At 40.6% G+C, this 21465-nt stretch overlaps 1 protein-coding gene across 1 annotated transcript in view; it reads right to left on the bottom strand.

Annotated features, from left to right (window-relative positions):
- MAN1A2 (mannosidase alpha class 1A member 2) overlaps window positions 1–21465 on the bottom strand; it is a 160091-nt gene that overhangs the window by 48346 nt on the left and 90280 nt on the right. The window contains exons 6-8 of the mRNA XM_009685070.2: window positions 15303–15397; window positions 11963–12086; window positions 11406–11499 (exon numbers count right to left, since the gene is read on the bottom strand). Coding sequence (XP_009683365.1) covers window positions 11406–11499; window positions 11963–12086; window positions 15303–15397 — 313 coding nt within the window. The remainder of the gene's footprint in view (window positions 1–11405; window positions 11500–11962; window positions 12087–15302; window positions 15398–21465) is intronic.

Raw genomic sequence — 21465 nt, 5'->3', positions numbered from 1 at the left:
ATTCAGAAGTTAGGAGATAGCTGAACGGACACACCCCTTCCAGTTCAAACGCCTACTACCTCGATAGATTCAAGCAACAAGAAAAGCCCAGCTCAGTAGCTCCCAACCTGAGGGTTATGCATGCTCAGCACACACATCTCAGGTGAACTTCACAGCTGAACTCTAACAATTCCCTAATTTTTAGACCAAATATTTTTCAAAGGCTTGAACAAATATGGATGTTTTTCTCCTCAGGTAGTCCTGAAGCAAATAATTCCCACAGTATTTCATATCCAAAGCATGGTCGTTCTTGAGATTCTTAACTGTACCCTTCAAAAACTTTAATCTGGGCAAATTCATATTCTATCCCTAATCTCTTCAGATATAACTGAAGGATTTCTGTCAAAGCTTTAAAAAAATAATAATAATAAAAATCACAGCTTGAGGCAGATTCAGAGTATTTCAGCTGGAAGAGTTGAAGTTTGGCAGTTATAACAAACTGAAAACACAATCACATAATGGAATGTGTTAAGCAGTCTTAATTGTAAGTGCTACTGGTTTCTTGTATAATAAAACTAAGAAAAATGACTTCCTGGAAATGTAGTGATGTGAAACAAATTATCAACCTAAAGATAAAAATCCTCAAGCTTGCAAAATTCAAGACACGAGAGCATATTCAAGGACAAGAGAAATAATTTGAAAGAGATGGTCAAGTAAAATCGGGCAGGCTATTGAATATATGTAGGTTGTGAGAACCAAAATGCATCTTCAAACTGGATATAGTTTATGATTCTGTACTGTCAAAGGATTACCCTAATTTAGCACCTTATAGTAAACTCTCCTTTCACATTCAGGAACTCATAGTTGGAGCAAATATTTTCCTTTCATATTCATACTTCCCTGAAACTTCAAAATATTCATTTATTATTTATACAGACAATCTATATAGTTTTATGCAAGCAATGCCTTCCCACTGACAGAGCCAACTTTAAGACGAAAAGAGAGCAACTTTTTCACATCACTATTACGTGAACGACATTTTATTTTTTTAGAGCATAAGACAACAAAATAGAGTGTACTGAACTAAAAGTACAAGGGGATTCTATGTGTAAAAATGAAAATGCTTGGTTTGGATTTTCTTGCATACACCGCAAAAGTACATCCCGTTCAAGAAAGGTTACCTTTAACTAGGGTTTCTGCAGACCTCCCAGTTCTCAACGGTTAAGTATAAGACCTACTCAGCAGGGGAGCATGGACTGAGATAGAGCTACAGACCGCTCTACATTTGCACTGCATTCACCATCATTTCTCTCTCTCACTTTCTGACCACGTAGGCCAAACAGCGCTATAGCATAATTGCAGTCAAAGATCCAGCTGTGTCTTCGTTTGGATCTCTAAGATGGGAAGGGGGATTTTACCACACTGCCACAGGTCAGTGCAGCCCTTAATGGAATGTCGTGATGAAAAGAACCATCAGGAAGATGCATCCTCCATCCACAGAACAAAACCACAGCCCTCCCTCTTCATGCCACCGAACAGGAAACATATCTCATGGGACCACCAGACGGTGCATCTCTATACATGACCCAGAATGTGAAATCTCACATGGTGAAGACAAAATGATACGAAATGCCCTACTATGTGTCATCTGAAATCTACTAATGATTCAGGGAACCAAGTCTATATAATTATAAACATAAATTGGAAGCTGTGCAACTGCCAAGTGATCCGGAAGGAATAAATCAAAACAATTAATGGCAGTAAGCCTGTAACAAGTTTGTAATAGGACTTTGATAGGCTCAGGAAATGAACGAATGAAAAATGGGTGAAGTAATACAGTTAAAGTATCTGGGGACTCTTGGACAAAAAAACCCAATTTTAAAAGAAATTTGAGATTCAACAGCCGTTCAGACTTTAAAACTCATGGAATGTGTGTCAAAGGATACCCTCTTAGTCCCTAATCATTTTAAATTAGCTGCCTTCAGGGTCAACAATTTAAACTTAAAAATATTTTGGATTCTGTCAATACAGATTAGGTATTTACAGATTTACAGAGAGGAAAACAAATTTTAAAGCTGTTGCAGGACAGATTTCAAATTCTAGATACTGATGTGTTCCCTACTAAAATCACGGTTTATTGAGATTAGCATATCAGGCTCTAAAAGTATAATTCAGTGGTACAGCAAAATAAAATATTAATCTTTTTTCTCACAGCAGTATACCTACTTTCAGAACCCAGTTAAACCATATCCACATCTTATCTTTAAGAATCTCTTTATACATAGTCTTTCAAATGCATTATTTACATAGATGTTTAACCTTCCAATAATATTAGACTCTTTAAACACACCAAATAAAGCTTCTGTTTAGCTTTTCATCATCTTGCTCAGCAGATCAGCAAAATGCCTTAACCTTGTAGACTTACAAAAACATATCTCCTGTAAAGCACAGCTCTGCCACATTTCATTAAAACAAAGTTTTATCAGATTAACTCTTTCTTGCTTTCTAATGAATAATCAAATTTGAATGCCAACTTTTCTCGGAACATAGACAACTACATTTGCACACAGTTGCAAAGCAGAAGCAGGAGGGGAATTCCCCATCTGAGATTACACAGATTATTTGATATTCAAAACATGAACATGTTCCCAAATACGGAACAAGACAGAATATGTTGAAGGGAAAAATTAAGGAAATTCACCAACGCAACAGAGAAAGTTATACAACTGAGACCTACCACCCTCCTTACCTGCAACAAGTGCATGCATGTCTACTGTTGGAAGTCTAGAAATTACCTTTTAATTTTATTTGTTCTCAGCATACTGAACTGAAACAAACAAAAAATCCAATACGCTTGGAGCAACTCACTTCACCTCCATTTAGGTCAGGGGTGTTTTGCCAGGACTTGACCTTACATTTTGGAATTTGATTTTTCCCGACTCTTGGTGTTGCTTGTTTCCTAGTGTTTTTTAGAGCAGGTTGGGGTATTAATAGACATAATTTTAAAAACTAGCTCTTCTGGATAGGGTATGGTAAATAAACAAACAACTGAAGGGTATGAAAGCAATGCAAAATACCTTCACAGTAAAGGAAAACAATAACAGCTTCAGTTGGCAAAGTATTTTTGAAAGTATTGTATTACGTGTTTTCTGATGCTAGCATCTTTCTCACTATCCATAACTTACGTATGATGTAATCATATTTTGAGTTCCTATTTTATGTGTAACATTCTTTCAAACTTTTGAAAGACCACTTCATTCTTCAGTAGTAGTTATTTCAGCCTGCAACGTGCAAGGGATTTAATCTTCCAGAGGCACATGTAAAGACTAAGAGAAAGGGTTTCTTGCTGAGTTTTAGTAGTGAAAGTCCAGACAACTGAAATCAACAGTGATTTATTTATCAGTCTTTGCAGCACCTTTGAAAGTCTCAAGTCTTCAAGAGAGAACCACTTTTCCAATATTTTAAAGAGAGTTCACAGTGCCAGTACAGTACCCTTCAGTTAACATGCTGATTATTCTCAGCATTACAACTAAAGCATGTAAACTTCATTAAGTTATCTGGTTAAGGACTGTTCCATATAAAAAAAAAACAAAAACAAGAAAATTGATAAATGAAACAGATACACAAACATTAATGAGTAGGTGATAACAGACAGCAACAAAGACCATAACTCTTCAGCCACTGATTGATGGGCCATTAAAGGAATTACTCAGGCAGAGCCTTGAAGAGGGCCAACCCAAACTTTGTAACTGATGTGAAGTGGGAAACATGATTATCCTGAGTTTTATGGGATATTTGAAGGGGCGTGTGGAACTGTGTAAGACTTACTTAAGAGCCAGAAGAAGGGGCTTCTGGGATTATACAAAACTTATTATGTGATGTTTAGGGAAAGGGCTGAAGGTGGGGAAAGGGAAGGGTCAGGGTGGATCGGGGAAGAACAGGCATGGGAAGGGCAGTCCAAGTGCCAGCAACAGGAAACAGGGCTGCAGAGCTCACAGGGTCCACAGCTCTAAGTGCCAACAACTGGACAGACCAGTATTCAAGAGGGGTCTAGGTGCCCAACAACTGGAGAAAAGACCATTGGCCACAGGGCCCATGGGCCTGTGTGCCAGCAAGTGGAGGGACCAGAGTTTATTTGTATGTAAGAGAGATCTAAATGCCAGCAAGCGGCAAGAATAAAGTGTGTTTATTTTTCCCTAGTGAATTTAATCCTGTGTGCACAGATGGGTGCTACATGTAATTCATGAGTACCAGACCAGCATCTGGTGTGAGCCTGTGGCTGGGTAAGGAGTCCAGGGTCTGGGCATAGATATTAGGTGGACTGAGAGCCTGTGCTAATATCTGAGGGATCCTTGATTGTGTGGGTGCTCGTGAGGTGACTGAGTAAGTGTATGCACGTGTTCACCAGCAAACACCAAGCTGGACTAGGCAGCGAGTAGGAGACCTGCATCCCAGGTAAGGGGGCCCAGTGTCCAGGCATGGATATTAGACGGACTCAGAGGCCATGCTGATATTCACAGGTTCCATGAATGCAGGTATGCTTGTGCATCCAGAGAGTAAGGGCATGTATGTTTTCACTAGGGAATTTCAGCCCGGATTAGTCAGAGAATCTAGCTGTACTTATGTTTTCTGTGAGATCGAGTAATGTTATATGTGGGTACTACTAAAGGCAGTGCTCTGTCTGTGGTAGTTTGGGTGGGCAGCTACGTAACGGTCCTGTGTGTGCAAGTGTGCATCTCTCTGGGATATGTGTTCAACCTTGTCATTGGCCAAACACACAAAGGGGAACAGTAGCAGCTACATCCATTGGACATGGAGACCTCCTGGGTCTCCTAGTGCACTAGGCTGGGCTTCAATGGCTGGAAAGGATTAACTCTCCGGGTCTCGGAGTTCACTGATGCAAAGGTTTTCTTAACATCCTTACCAAAATGCATTATATACAGCTGATATCACACTTTTTTTTTTCAATTTTCTTTTAAATATTGACCAATAAATATAGGCAGATGGTGATGGTGCTGTATATTTGACACAAAGCCACATCACAAATGAAAATAGTGTGTATTATTCATGGTTTGCCTGTTGCATTGCAAGAGTGTAAATGAAGAAGTTCAGTTAATTACATAGCTCCTCCCAAACGTACAAGTCTAAAACTAGCCCTAGAAGACAGGTAAAAAAAATTAAGGAGTATTCACCCAGCATTGCACTGATTTAATGACAGTGACTTAAAATCATTTTTATGGCTTTTCTTATAAGTGAAAACTGCCTCCTTTTCAAGTAAAATGTAAATTTAATCCAATTAAATTAAATCCATGAAAGCCTTCTCAAAATTGTTATTTTAAATTAAAAGCTCTTGTTTGACCTCCACTTTTATTGTTAAAAATGAAAGACCTTCACTTAGTGCGCATCCACAAAGACGTTTGCTTTCATGCATTTAAAGGCTAGTCTACAGCACAAACCACTGGAAAATAGAGGATGCACATCTCTCCCATTCAGCTACCTTGGTTGTGCCTATTTATTCTATACTTCGTGTGCAGGGAATGGCAAGAAAGCCAGAAAAATCATCAAAAGGTGCTAAGGTGCATAACTTAAAACAGGTTAAACACCCACATACACCCTTTTTTTTTTTTTTTTGACTTTAGAAAATAGTAATCACTTTGTACCTGAAAAAAAAAAAGCATCTAAATTCAGTGCACTTAATATACATATATGTGCACTGATGTAACACTGCTAACTGAATCATCTTAAATTGCTTCATGAGCCCTTGTAAACAAGTTGATAGAATGTCTCTCATCCGGATCTTAGTTTAGTCCACTTGCAAATCTGACTTAAAGGGCTTGTCTTAGGTAAATATATATGAACAAAGCTCTGTAGGATAGACTATATTCTGAATGTTCATTGCATCAGCAGACAATGATAGTAATTTCAGTACGTGCTATTACATTCCTAACAGCAACACTCAAGCTTATGTACTGTAAGTTTACATACAAGCTTACTTCACAGTAACGTGTTCATGTTCCTGTATCTTTAATGTGGAATAAACACAGAAGGCTTATGCAGAATAGCTTTCTTTGGTTATTTCCTGGCAAAGGGAAGCCATAAATAAATCTAAAAACAAATTTAAGTTAAACTGACACAGCTTTCTTACAAAATCAAGCCAGATAACTCCATAGGAAGACCAGTTGCCAGAAGTGAGATTAGAAGCCAGAGTGACAGGAGTTCCCCTTCAATAATGTTATTACCTGTAAGAAATTTTGGGACCAGATGAAATGCAGTAAGTTATTCTTGGCATTGAAAAGTTGAAAGAGAGAATGCCTCAAACCAAAAAAATCTACAGAAACATGCAAACACTAGTGGCATTTCCTGGTTGGCAATAACATACAGTTTATCATTTTCTTTGTTACTGATATTTCAATTGGTGTTCACATCTCACCTGTTTGCAAATGTTAATTAGAATTAATGAAATCCTCTCAAAATATTTTCATTTTAACAAATTTTGTTTTTCTTCAATACAAATCAATTTTAATAATTCTGAAATGTCTTGCTTTTAATCAAAATTCTAATAATTACAGCTGCCTAATAGGCTTCTCTAGAAAGCTCTGTCACTGTTTTTGAAAATAATTGCATTCCAAGTCTGATGCTTACATCAAACAAAACATTCATCGATGTGTGAAACAAAGTTAAAGCTGACATGAGAGATTACAGTATGCTTCTTGTCAGCTACTTTTCTCTCCATCTTACACAAACCGAAGCCCCAAGACAGAAAGATTCTAAATGACTTGTTCCTACCAGACCATCACCCTTGTCCGTAATTAAAAACTGAATCTGTCAACATTCTTTTGGGCACAAGAGCTCTGCCTCCTAATTAAAGCCCCAACTGTATGTCTGTCATGCCAGTCATGCTGCAATACCTGCACAAATGTCTACAGATGACATCGTTCTCCTCCTCCTGTTTATAACAAACTCTGTTAAGAGTCCAGGTAAGAGTCCAGTTACACATAGTTTTGTTGGGAAGCAACTCTACATGAAATCACAGAGATGACGAGTGGCCAGTAACCAGCTCACCTTACAGTTTTTATGATTGGGTTTTATGGCAATCAACTGGAAAGAAATGATATAATAGAGTTGTATTTTCTGTTGCAACACTACCTGCTGAGTTTCTGGGTCCTGGCTCCTGCTTCGTGATGCAGGTAGAAGTGCTAAGTGAAAGACATTAAATGCATATAGAAATTTATATTCCGAAAATTACGTAAATAATATTACAAAAACATGTCTATATGTTATATTCATGTGACACTATATGATTGTACTCATCTCACCAACTTTATAAGAACTTGGCAGCCATAGTCATTTTCCTCTTGGTGAAACCATTATCAGTAATCGACTGGCTATACCTTTGTAGGGAAACATTTAGAGTGGTATGAGTGAACTATGAATGGAAATGCGTGTTTGTAAGCACCAGAGGCAACAACAGAACAAAGGGCTGAAAGGATGGTGTGCATTAAGGATACTGTGTCCCAGGACACTGTGCCTAGAACACCAGCGCCCAGCAGTGAAATTGAGAAATGTGCTGTTTCTGTCAAGGCCAAAAGGCCAGCACTCTGATAAGATCACAGCACAGATGACTTAGCAGCGGAAGAGCCTGCATCCTAACGTCAGAAAGAGGGTAACAAGGTTACAGCATTATCACATACTTCATCGTTTTTCCTGCTTGCCCAACAGGAGAACAGATCATGGATACACATTTTAAATATATATTCAAATGAGGAAAAGCAGACAACATAAGATTTATGAAGCTTAAAGTCAACAAGATTCTGAGGCAAAGTACAAGCCCATAACAACTGACAATCCCTACAAGGCAAAAGAGCCCTGCCCAAAAACTAGCTCATCATCATCATTCAAGAACCCTATAGATAGGATGAGGACTGGACAGCTAGTGTTCCCTGTTCCCTATGTCCGGACCGCTTGGACACATAAGTCTTGGTGCCTGTATGACTGTGTGAGTGAATTAAATTTACAAGAGAATGGGTGTGAGTAGGTAAAATCTACTTGTTTTATGATTTTGTAAACTAGTATCACCTTCCCCTACCATAAGATCCTGGATTGGATTTTATTACACTAACTTTCCTACACCTACCCAACATCAGAAGCTGAGGTATAAACTTCACATTTGTGAGTTAAATCCAATCCATTTAAGGTTCTGATGGACAACACAATATTTAGATTCTGCAAAATCTGAGATTTAGAAAAAAGAAAGACAGTATGTTGTTAGATCTCACATGTGCTAAGAAGTTACTTCCGCATGTTGACATCTAAGGTTTGTTTGAAGTCTCTTGCCTGGAAGAAAGGAGAAGGAACTGAAAAGATCATGCTTGCATATGGCAGCACAAATTACTGCACAGATCTCTGGAGCAGAGAGGAAGAAGGAAAAAAAGATTTCTAAACGGGATGTTTCAAAGGCACATTAGTCACTCACACAAACACACGTATACTTAGGATTGCAGCTCAGAGTCGTTGCAACCCTTGATTTTTCTCATTAAGCATAGGATGTGCCTAGGATCCTTATGCAAATATCCCTGGCCCCTTCTGAGAAAGTATCAAAACGCCATCAGATCTTTCCACTACACTCCTGTTGCAAGGGGAGACATATCCAGCTCCTTGTCCTATGGGTCCACACCAAGACCACAAAAAACACTAGAGGCTTCTCCTTGTTTCCACCAGTCTGTCTTGAATCAGGAATTGGCTCTGAGTGTTTAAGTTTACTAATCAGGTTGTTAGAACAGAATTAAAGAAAAATAATAGAAGGATATCTTTCTTCTTCTATTCAAATCACATGTATTAGTTTTCTTTTTTCAAATAATTTAAAACCTATCTGTAAAAGACAAAGCACGACTAGGAAGAAAGCACTACCTAAACGGACTCTTCCATTATATACTTTGTATAATGATCTCTGGATTATCAACTGGTAGCAATAACTTTAGTTAGTCTATTTGATTATGTGCCCATCACGGATATTATTATTACTTTGAATACAATACCCACCACTATGTCTTCAAAAGTCTATATACGTATGTGACGGATTTATATATCTTACCTCTTTTACAGCCCTCATGAATTAGCTGGAACACTGTACAGATTAAACAAAAACCCTAACTAGAATTGAGCCAAAAAAGCCTGTAGAGGGGGGAGGAAGGGGGAATTTATCTGCCAAAAGAAGAAAAAAAGAAAACTCAGAAAGGTCAGAGCCATAAGTTATACATATCTAGGCAAATAAAGGGTTCTGATACGATTTTCAAAACCTAACTGGAGAAACTAGTTTGTACAAGATAAAACGTACCAAACTAAAGGTCACTGCAGAGGTGAAAAGGACAGTCTTCCCAGAAGCCGAAAGAAGAAAAATTGTAATTTGCTACTCTTTCTATTATCTCAGACTTTCCACTACTAAAGCACATAACAAGCCAAACACAATGCTCTTTGAAATTATCTTCTGAAGAGGACATAAAAGCCTATCCTGTCCTTTATATCAACACCACGAGTAAAGTCAGTAACAATATTTACGGACTCTGACATGAGTCCTCTAGTGAACTGAGAGCTAGTGAATGAAGATATTAGCCTTACTTAACTGACTTCTCTGATGCAGGATATGATCTCTGCAACAGAATCAGAAGAAAGGAACTGCTGACAGCCTCAGCTGTTCCAGCTCATAAATCCAGTGCCTCAGGGCATATGCACCTACAGTAAAAGTCGTGTTCGTAAATTTCTGCAGCTGGATTGGCTGAGGAGCCATCTAGCAGGGTTCCAACAAAGATAGCTGCTCATTGTCCCATTCTGTTTCTTAGCAGGAAAACATAACTATGGATTTGTGTTCTCTTGTCCTCTCAAAACTTTTCAAGATAGGTTTATAAATGTTTGTAGCATTTGAGGATCTTAGAAACTCTATCAGAACATCTTTATCTGCGTTACGAACCTTATTTGCCTGAAAAAAGCGTCTGTCGACATCCAAACAAATCCCAGGAAATACATTTGTGGCTGGTGAACAGCTCAGAAAAATTAAATGCTCTATAAAGGTGTACTACTTTTTATCCGAGGAACTTAATTCTCAACCTGTGCCTTAAACTATACTCCCAAACATATTATCTTTCAAAATTCATTTTAAAAAGTCCAATCGCCATCAAATGTCACTGAAGTTAAAGCTTCCACTGTTTGCTGTGCTTCTATTCCCAGTGGCCAGGATTATTTCCTGCCCCAGACTTGCTAATTCTGAGCACTATTTATTGAAATAAAGACAAAAAGTCCCTAAAGAATCTTCATGATATGCCAAATTACACTACTTTTGATGAAAGTAGCAGAAGCAAGTGGTTAGGAATAGAAAAAAGGAATAGAATGAAAATTATTTCTGAACAAAAATGTCAAGCTGTCTTTGAATGAATAATAAATGAATATTTGTATTGACTTTTGATAGTCACACTGCAATTACAGCTGTATTCATTTCCCTCATACACCAAACTCAAATTCTTAATTTGCAAGTCTAGAACACGTAGTGCTGGATATTTACAGCCAACTGTTGAAACCACTGAAACTTGCCAAGTGACAAAAAGTGACCATCTTGCTCATTTTCCTTAAACATATTTACATTCATAAAATAAAATGAAACAGGAGCCTTTAGAAAAAAGAATCGTCTTTATCACAACCACTACGAAAGCGTTAAAACATTCAACTTTTCTTGTAGGAACCACATCAAGAGAAGGAATCATGTTTGTGTCTGTGTCTTCGTGTTTCATCTCTCCACTTACATTGCCATCAAAATCAATTTCTTATTTTCATTTCAAAGCTTTTTTTATGACACACGTGTCACAATGTCACATGTTATGCACACATTTATACGAGCAAAAATGACAGTAAGATTTATCATGTCGTTTCACATACCAGTAAGTAGGAGAATGATGTTTGTAAACTTCACTCCCTAACGAGGGACTGAGGGACTCGGGTGAAAGACCTCAAATTTAGCTGCCACAAACACACATTACTTCTTAGTTACCTGTAAACAGTATTCCCACAAATATTAATTCACTTCCCAGGTGGCTCGTAGATGAAAAAACAGGAACAAAATCAAAATCAGAAAACTTATTTTTCAGTCTCATCCTCTATTAGTGAAGATTTTATTGACTGATAATAAGCAATGGACAGGCATCAGATTTAGAAGGAAGTTGCTTTCAGAAAGTACCATAAAAAATGAGTTGGATGTCTTCTGAGAGAAGTTATTGGCAAAATATGGTTTCAGGAAATCTCAAGTCTAAGTAATCCTTCTACACTTCATATTGTCAAGCAATGCTGCTCATTCCGTATAGAACAAATTTTCTGCTTTCCAATTCAGCAACACAGTAAGAAGTAGAGCTTTAATTATAAATAAAGAAAATAAGAATACTTACGCTGACCCCATCGGCCTGTTCTTGGGTTCAAATAATTCGGATAAAGTCCATTAGGACGATCCATTTTTTGAAGTAACTTCCGAATGTGCATAACCTAAATTAAATCAAGAATCAGGATCACCACTAACAACTTTCATCTGATCTCTAGCCATAATTACATCTAATCTTTTTTTTTTCAGTAGCGAATTTTCTTAATCTAACCAGAAAAGTTTTCTTGAGGGCTTCCTCCAGATTAATATTTTTTTGTTTTTCAAAGACTGCTCACAAAAATGTGTTTTAAAATCTAGTCTTTAAATATATATTAAAAATAATAAGAAAGCTTTGTTGTTATAAATTCCTATTTGAAAAACAGAAAATAAATAAATCTATTTGGGTAACAGGAATAGAAAATAGGAAACAATTCATCTGCTACCAAGAATGCAAATAGAATGTAACATGTTACAATATCTGCCTGCAATATCTGTATGCAATACAGAAGACACTTTCATTTAATGCAATTTATGATAAAACAGTATAAAAGAATCTTGTGTGACAAAAAAATTGAATTGGAGACCCACCTTGTTGTAGTATACAGGGTCCCCAGTCAAGTAGCTGAGGTGGACAAACTCCATGTGCAGAGTACCAAACTCTGCCAGGATGCTGCTGCCTGCAGAAGCCCAGCCCCAGTTTCGACCCACACCACTGAGTTCCAACAAATATGTATAAAAAGGGGAGGAAAGAAAAGCAAAACAGATTTACTGTGCATCGCTCTAGTAAACAATCACAAGGCAAATTAAAGAGGTAATATATAGCAAGATATTAATCCACGCTTAAGATTACACGAGTTGTGGTTTGATCAGTTGGTTGATTGATTGGGGTTAAAAACAAAAAACAAACAAACAAAAAAAACCCCACAACCTTATAAACAGAAAGTCCTATAATTAAAGGATATAACATCTTGATGCCATGGAAATATGTATGTAACCTATCTCAGTTGCTGTTTATTGATAGTACATTCCTAAGATTAAAGATCAAAAGCAGTATCAGATGAGACAACCACACTTCCAAATGTGGCAGCACTAGCTTCCTTGTTCTGTCAGACATCTGCTGTTCTCCTTGTACTCATGTGGGAAGTGCTAATGTCAGCGTTAGACGCTTACCAGGATGGGAGTTGGCCTTATCTGCATCTATATAGAAAAACTGTATGTCTACTGTAGGCATAATATTATGAGTTCTTCAGACTCATGATAAAGATTCAATAGAAATTTTCAGATATGATTTACACTCTAAGAGATATCATCTTGCAAAGTTACATCTGGTTTAATCTACTTTGGGAGTATCCACCAACATCCAGGATAAGGTCTTTTAATTTATGATGTTAAACTACACTTTCCTGGAGATGACTTCTGCTTCTCATTGAGATTTCAGTTGGTTATTATCAATAACACTACAACCAATGAGGGGCATGCCTTATTCATTTCTTAAATTGTATATTAGAAAAAGGAAGAAAACGTAAGAGAAAAAAACGGTAGTAATGGAATAGTATCTGTAGCTCTCCCTTGAGGAAAAAAGAAATGCAATAAAATGCAATAACTGCTGTTTACAGAGGATACAGAGACAAAATCATAGGCTGTCTCAGGTTTTTTTAGTTAAGCTATCAAGAAAAGGAAAAATTAAGTGTTTCATAATGAATACAAAAGCTAATAGAACAGAAGTTGCTATTTTCCAACTTTCTTTCAAGCCTTGTCTTTACTGCATGTCAGCCTCGCAATATATGCTCAAATATATGTGTGCTGCTGTCACCGCCTCCCTGCATGTCAACCACTATATTTTCTCCTGTGATGCCAGCTGGTTCTGTACATTACCAAGAGAGTAACACAGTAAATGCAGACAACTATAGGCACATAAGAAAACACTGGCCTTCCAATCCTTGCCCATTAGCCTACTGGGAACCCACCCTTGCTACTGCCTTCCTTGTGCTGTTCTGGTGACTGACCTAAGGGACCTATGCCCATATGTTCCTGCTCAGTATCCATTCACGTTTGGCTTGCAGCTTCTTAAGCCTTGTCATCTGTGATGTCTGAAGCAGGGAATCCAACGCACCTGCTGCTGACGCGGTATGACCACCTGCCCATTCAAACACACTGGCATCACGGTGCAGACTTGGCTCAAACAAAGCAAAACCAAAAACTAATTCATGCACAGAATTTCAAGCTGCATAAAACTGCAGGAAGAACACAAGACTGAGGAAACCATAAGGCAGTGCAGGAAGCGTGTACAGAAATCTAAGCCAACAACGTTAATTTTACAGAGGTCAAATAAATGACCTCAGAGGTAAGAGCGCAACAGACATCAAGCAGAAAAATATGGGAAAGTATGGGTGGTGAGGTGAGGCCCTGTGTCAGGAGAACAGCAGATAACAGTTCCATGGTCTCCATCTAAGAACTGAAGGCAAAACGTGAAGAATTCCCTAATCACAAAAAGGCACTTGAGGTTAATGCTCTCAAAGTAGTCCTAAATCTCTTCATATTCTAGCAAAGCACAACAAACATTTCTCCTAAAAAGAAAACAAATTTTTAACATTCCTATTTTTGATTATTTAATAACATTTTAGATGCATTAAAAAAATGGATGTTCCTCTTGTTTTCTGAGGCAAGTACATGTGTAATCTAGGAAAGTCAAAGTTAAGGATTACAAACGCAAAATGTTAAGACCTAGAAAAACAGTTAGGAAAACTGAACCGCTTAACTGTCTTTCTAATGACACCCAAAGGAAAACAATCACAATATGCAATAGTATTAACACATTTAATAGAAAGTTTATGCACAATGTCAAAGTTGGTGAGGAATTACTATTATTTTGGTGATGCTTTTTATAAATTTCATCTTAACGCTAAACTTCCTGTGTTTATAATTTGATTTCTGAATATTCAAAACTCTACTATTTATTCCTCCAAATTGCTTAAGCATATTCACAATTTAAGCTGCATCTTAACTCAGCTATCAAGAACATAATAAAAATTAAAAATGACTTGCCTCAAAAATGCTCTCTCAAGATTTGAGCAAAACCCCAGTATTGCACAAGCAATACAAGATAAATTAGCTAAAAAAAGTAAAATTTAAATTTAAAATTTTTTTTTAAAATAACTGCTTTAGATAACTGCTCAAAGAACACACTGACCCACTGACCATATCACTTTCACTTGGCAAAAATAACAAGCATCTCTAAGAAAGTCAAGGAATTACTTGACTAAAAGCTATGATCAAAAAAAGCGCTGAGGAGGTATTCGCTACACTCAACTGCTGGCATTATTGATGAAGAGGTAGATTCTTCCACAAGGTAATTCAGGTCATCTAAGTTAGGCTTCTGGACCTGAGCAGCTATCTAGATGAGCCACTACATCTCACACTGACCAAAGGAAATGAGCATGCTAGTGATTTTATCTAGGCTGAACAGTAAAATAGAGCACTATCCTCTGAGTCCCATTATCTCTTCAAACATCGTGAATCTCATGAAAGTAATATAAAGCTCATACAATACATAATCGCAGAAAGTTTAACCATGGCCTGCAAACATTTTTGGTTTTAATATGAACATGTGATTTAGAATGACTAAAGGACCAGTGATTAAGTCCTCGGGCAATGGATGGCATAATACACTGGATATGTTCTCCTTACACATTGAATTCTTATCATAGAATGAGATAAAAATCAGGGTCACAATTTATTACAGTTAATGAGCTAGAACGCTCTAACTCTATTAAAATTATTCTGAAGTGCTAGGAATATCAATGTGTCTGCAAATTCTACACTTTCACTACTTAGAAAAATTGTCATATGCCAATACCAATTATAAGTCAGTGGGGGGAAGAAAAGAAAGAAACACAACCACACTCCCCCTAAAAAGAAAATTTATTACCTTTTCAGATTCACCATTGCCCATGGTATACCTGTAGGTGTGTTGAAGGCTGGAAGAAGTTTTCCTGCCAGCTGCACTGCTTTGATCTTGAAAACCTAAGACAGTAGGATCAATTGCAGATAGTTATAAATTCTGATTTATCTCCAAGAACTGTAAAGACTATGGAATTTCCTTGCCCTGCCTAGTCCATTATATTAGAAAAACCTTTCCACTGTAAAATATATATTAAGTTCTCATTTATTTTTCATTTGTTCACTTTATAAACTTCACTAAGATTTGAACATGAAAAGAAAACTTGTCATTTTAATTTCTTTGCTTCTATGCTCTCCAGCTGTGGTATTTAGGTTCATATTAAAGAAGAACGTCAATCCTCCCACAAGCTCCCTCCATCAATACTAGGAATTTCCAGCGCTTTCTAAAGCAGTCTTTAAACTACACCCTGTATTTTGGAGCTAAAAGCAACAGAAAACTTTTCCCTCTGCATACATAAGTATTTTAACTTTTACAAACTTGCAATCTCTTTCATTTGATACATACACACATTTCATTTATATATATATATATATATATATACACACATCCACATAAATATAATGCAAACAGAGTTTGTCTTTTCACAAACATTGTCTATGCAAACCCATATATATGCCAAGTTTCCTGTAGCTTTTCCATCATTGGTAATGCATTAAAAATTTATATATATAGTCTTAATCTCTCCTCTTAAGTCCGATTACTCCTAGAATTTCTTGGCAGGACCAGATCTGTTTCATTTCTAATGTTGTTTCTCATGTCTTGGGGGGTGGGAGGGGAGGGGAGGGGAGAGAGAGACCAGTCGTCCTTTCTTATGAGTGGAGCTATTAAGATCCACCTGCCAGTAAGAAATTAATCAACATCTTCATATAGTGTTCAGGCTATCTGAATTCATTTATGCTGGGTCCTGGAGCTTGTCACACTACAACACCATCTGCAGACATCACAGCAGACGCTGCTGATCACAGCAGACGCTGCTATTTGACTTCGCATTTATTCTATGGTGCAAGCGCTGGAATGACTTTCCTTCAGTTTTACCGTGTTTGCTTCTACCGGTTGAGAGTGCTCCAGCCACCACCATAATATTTAACTTAGATCAGAACAGGTCTACAAAATCATTATTCTCAAAGAACCGCTGAATCCCCAGAGCACATATGCTACAGCTTGAATCAAGACTACTTCCGGCAAAGATGAGCCAGCTGTAGGAACCATAGGTATTTATTAATAACAACGTCAGCAGTTTTAAACATACAGAAATATTTTAACAGTTGAAGATGGTTGTCAAACATTCTCAACTCAGATAACAAAGTAGGAATGTTTACAGCAAACAACTGAGACTTACCATTTAAAAAAAAAAGATTTCTGCTGATTTTCAAGGAAAAATTTTAATTCCCAAAATATTCTAGACTGACAAAATCTCTTGTTAAATTTGCATTACAACCTATTAAGCATAAAGGATACTCAAATCACAGTGAGAGTTCTTTTTTGCCTCAGCTAGGCCCCTTTTTTGCCTATGCTAGGCCCCACCACCATTGCTAGGAATTAAATAAGCATCAAAAGACAGATCCTGAAAAGCAAGAGAAAGAGCTGCGATTTATTATCGCAGATAATAAATCGCAGCCAACAGAGGCAGCGAACAGACGCAGCAGTTTGTGCAGCAGTTCGCGCAGAAGGGCGCCAGAAGGCAAAGAAGGCACCTCTCCATTTTGCACACTTTGCACAGTGGTGTGACCTTCCCCGGGGCATGGTCATGACACGCCGCAGAGCACGTTCCCCAGTGGCTGCGGGAGGTGCTGCATCGGCTGTGTCTGAGGCCTCAACCCAGACAGACCCTCGGACAGCAGATGCAGCTCTGCAGGTGTCAGGCTGCGGGGAGTGCCTGGGGCCTCTCCGCAAGGCCTGGGCTGACAGTCAGCTCTCCTGTGTGAGGTGTGCTGTGGTTGACCAGTTGCATCACCAGAGAAAGGAGTTACGGGAGGAGGTTAGTAGGCTGCGTAGCATCCGAGAGGATGAGCGGGAGATTGACAGGGCGTTCTCGGAGACTGTTCAGCTCCGGGAGTCCCCTGTCCCCACTGCAGCGGAGGTGTCAGAGGGCTCAGCACCGTGTGTAAAGGTGCATCATAACGCTGTTGAAGAGGGCTGGAAGCTGGTGACCTCTCGTAGAAAGAGAAAGGCTCTTGCTCCTCCTCAAGACTTACCCTTGAAGAACAAGTTTAGCGCCCTCCAAGCCGAGGAGGAGCTGGGCATGGCTCCAAGGGAGGCAACTGGCCTGGCAGACCCTGTGCCGTGCAGGAACCCCCGGAAGAAACGGCGAGTGATTGTTGTGGGTGACTCCCTGCTGCAGGGGACAGAGGCACCTATCTGCCGACCTGATCTCTTGTCCAGAGAGGTTTGCTGCCTGCCAGGGGCTCGAATAAGAGATGTCGTGGAAAGACTGCCAAGGCTTGTCCACGCGTCGGACTACTACCCTCTGCTGATCTTCCATGTGGGTGCTAATGACACGAAAGGCAAACTGGAAACCATCAAACGGGACTTCAGAGCTCTGGGAATGGTGGTCAAGGGTCTGGGAGCCCAGGTGATTTTCTCCTCAATCTTGCCTGTGAGGGGGAAGGACAGGAGGAGGAGTAGACGAATTTTCCAAGTTAACAGCTGGCTGCGCCGCTGGTGTTGGCAACAGGGCTTTGGTTTCTATGACCATGGGACCCTGTTTGAAGATCAACAGCTGATAGGGAGTGATGGGATCCACCTTACCAAGCGGGGCACGCGTGTCTTTGCCAACAGATTGGCCAGCCTGGTACGGAGGGCTTTAAACTAGGCAAGATGGGGGAAGGGGAGTGGTATAGTGGCAGGGGAGTCAGTAAAACACCGCTTGAGTCAGGATGCCTCCAGCGGGTGCATACAACCAGGGGAGACAGCATGCAACGTGGCTATGGAGGATCCTCTTGCACCTCTTCTGGGAAGCCTGTGTGCTTGAGTGGCTCTCTGAAATGCCTGTATACCAATGCACGCAGCATGGGGAATAAGCAGGAAGAGTTAGAGATCTGTGTGCGGTCGCAGGGCCATGATCTCATTGCGGTTGCAGAGACATGGTGGGATAGTTCACATGACTGGGATGCGGTCATGGATGGCTATGTGCTTTTTAGGAAAGACAGGCCAGGAAGGCGAGGTGGTGGAGTTGCTCTTTATGTGAGGGAGCAACTAGAATGTATGGAGCTCTGCCTCGGGGTGGATGAAGAGCAAGTGGAGAGCCTATGGGTAAGGCTTAAAGGGCAGGGTAACATGGGTGACACTGTTGTGGGGGTCTACTACAGGCCACCTGATCAGGAGGAAGCCATAGATGAGGCCTTCTACAGACAGCTGGAAGAAGCCTCACGATCACAGGCCCTGGTTCTCATGGGAGACTTCAACCACCCTGACATCTGTTGGCAAGACAGCACAGCTAGGCACAAACAGTCAAAGAGGTTCCTGCAAAGCATTGATGATAATTTCTTGACCCAGGTGGTGGAGACGCCAACGAGGAGAGGTGCAATGCTAGACCTTGTCCTAACGAACAAAGAAGGTCTAGTTGGAGAGGTGAAGGTTGGGGGCAGCCTTGGCTGCAGTGACCATGAGATGGTGGAGTTCAGGATCCTACGAGGAGGGAGCAGGGCAATGAGTAGGATTGCAACGCTGGACTTCAGGAGAGCTGACTTTGGCCTCTTCAGGGACCTACTTAGGGGAATCTCCTGGGATAGGGCCCTAGAAGGAAGAGGGGTCCAAGAAAGCTGGTTAATATTCAAGCGTCACTTCCTCCAGGCTCAGGATCAGTGCATCCCTCTGAGTAAGAAGTTCAGCAAAGCGGGCAGGAGACCTGCATGGATGAGCAAGGAACTCCTGGCCAAACTCCAGCAGAAGAAGGAAGTGTACAGAATGTGGAAAAGGGGACAGGCCACTTGGGAGGAATACAGGGACGTTGTCAGAGCGTGCAGGGATGCGACAAGAAAGGCTAAGGCCCAGTTGGAATTAAATCTGGCAAGGGATGTCAAGGACAACAAGAAGGCCTTCTTCAAATACATCAATAGCAAAAGGAAGACTAGGGAAAACGTGGGCCCGCTGCTGAATGGGGCAGGTGCCCTGGTGACAAAAGATACAGAGAAGGCAGAGTTATTGAATGCTGCCTTTGTTTCAGTCTTCACTGCTAAGGCCAGTCCTGAGGAATTCCAGACCTTGGAGACAAGAGAGGAAGGCTGGAGAAAGGAAGACTCTCCCTTGGTTGAGGAGGATCAGGTTAGAGATCTTTTGTCTAAACTTGACATCCATAAATCCATGGGCCCCGATGGGATGCACCCACGAGTGCTGAGGGAGCTGGCGGATGTTATCGCTAGGCCACTCTCCATCCTCTTGGAAAGGTCATGGCAATCAGGAGAGGTGCCTGAGGACTGGAAGAAAGCCAGTGTCACCCCAGTCTTCAAAAAGGGCAAGAAGGAGGAGCCAGGAAACTACAGGCCTGTCAGCCTCCCCTCCATCCCGGGAAAGGTGATGGAACAGCTCCTCCTGAAGGTCATCACTAAGCATCTGGAGGACAAGAAGGTGATCAGGAGTAGTCAGCATGGATTCACCAAAGGGAAATCATGCTTGACCCATCTGATAGCCTTCTATGACGGAATGACTGGCTGGGTAGATGAGGGCAGAGCAGTGGATGTTGTCTACCTGGACTTCAGCAAGGCTTTTGACACTGTCTCCCATCACATCCTCCTAGGTAAGCTCAGGAAGTGTGGGCTAGACGAGTGGACAGTGAGGTGGCTTGAGAACTGGCTGGATGGCCGAGCTCAGAGGGTTGTGGTGAATGGCGCAGAGTCAAGTTGGAGGCCTGTGGCTAGTGGTGTCCCCCAGGGGTCAGTCCTGGGCCCAGTCTTGTTCAATATATTCATCAATGACCTGGAGGAAGGGACAGAGTGCACCCTCAGCAAGTTTGCTGATGATACTAAACTGAGGGGAGAGGCTAACACACCAGAAGACTGTGCTGCCATTCAGAGGGACCTGGACAGGCTGGAGAGGTGGGCGGAGAGGAACCTCCTGAAGTTCAACAAAGGCAAGTGCAAGGTCCTGCACCTAGGCAGGAATAATCCCATGCACCAGTACAGGCTGGGGACTGACCTGTTGGAAAGTAGCTCTGCCGAGAAGGACCTGGGAGTGCTGGTGGACAACAAGTTAAACATGAGCCAGCAACGTGCCCTGGTGGGCAAGAAGGCCAATGGTCTCCTGGGGTGCATTAGGCAGAGTGTTGCCAGCAGGTCGAGGGAGGTGATCCTGCCCCTCTACTCAGCCCTGGGGAGGCCTCACCTGGAGTACTGTGTCCAGTTCTGGGCTCCCCAGTACAAGAGAGACATGGCACTCCTGGAGACAGTCCAGCGGAGGGCTACCAAGATGATTAGAGGGCTGGAGCATCTCTCCTATGAAGAAAGATTGCAAGAGCTGGGCCTGTTCAGCCTGGAGAAGAGAAGATTGAGAGGGGATCTCATCAATGTGTACAAGTATCTGAAGGGGGATTGTCAAGAGGATGAGGCCAGCCTCTTCTCCATGGTGCCCAGCAACAGGACAAGAGGCAATGGGCAGAAACTGAACCACAGGAAGTTCCATCTGAACCTGAGAAAAAACTTCTTCACTGTGAGGGTGACTGAGGATTGGAACAGGTTGCCCAGAGAGGTAGTGGAGTCTCCTTCCCTGGAGATATTCAAAAGCCGTCTGGATGTGATCCTGGGCAATATGCTCTAGGTGACCCTGCTTGAGCAGGGAGGTTGGACTAGATGATCTCCAGAGGTCCCTTCCAACCTAAACGATTCTGTGATTCTGTGATTCTGTGATTATGTGAAGCTTATAAGGATCATCAAATACAATACGCTCCATTTACTTACAGTTCCAAAGAGGAATAAAGTAGCATGATAGAAATTTGCCCTTCCTAAGGTAGGCACTACATTCCACATTATGCAAAAGAAAACAAGCATTATGTTACCAAGCTAACTATTTCATCTGCAGCTCCAGGAAAAAAGCAAATAGCAGGATGGACTCTTCCAACTGTGTTCTTTTTCTCTTGCAGATGAAGCCCCATGCTTTGGAAAATACAGAGTAAAGGCATATCCCTGTATAAGCCAGC

The sequence above is a fragment of the Struthio camelus genome, chromosome 1 (assembly GCF_040807025.1).
Source record: "Struthio camelus isolate bStrCam1 chromosome 1, bStrCam1.hap1, whole genome shotgun sequence".
Classification (NCBI taxonomy): domain Eukaryota; kingdom Metazoa; phylum Chordata; class Aves; order Struthioniformes; family Struthionidae; genus Struthio; species Struthio camelus.
The sequence above is the reverse complement of the archived record's forward strand: the minus strand, read 5'-3'. Positions and strand labels throughout refer to the sequence as shown.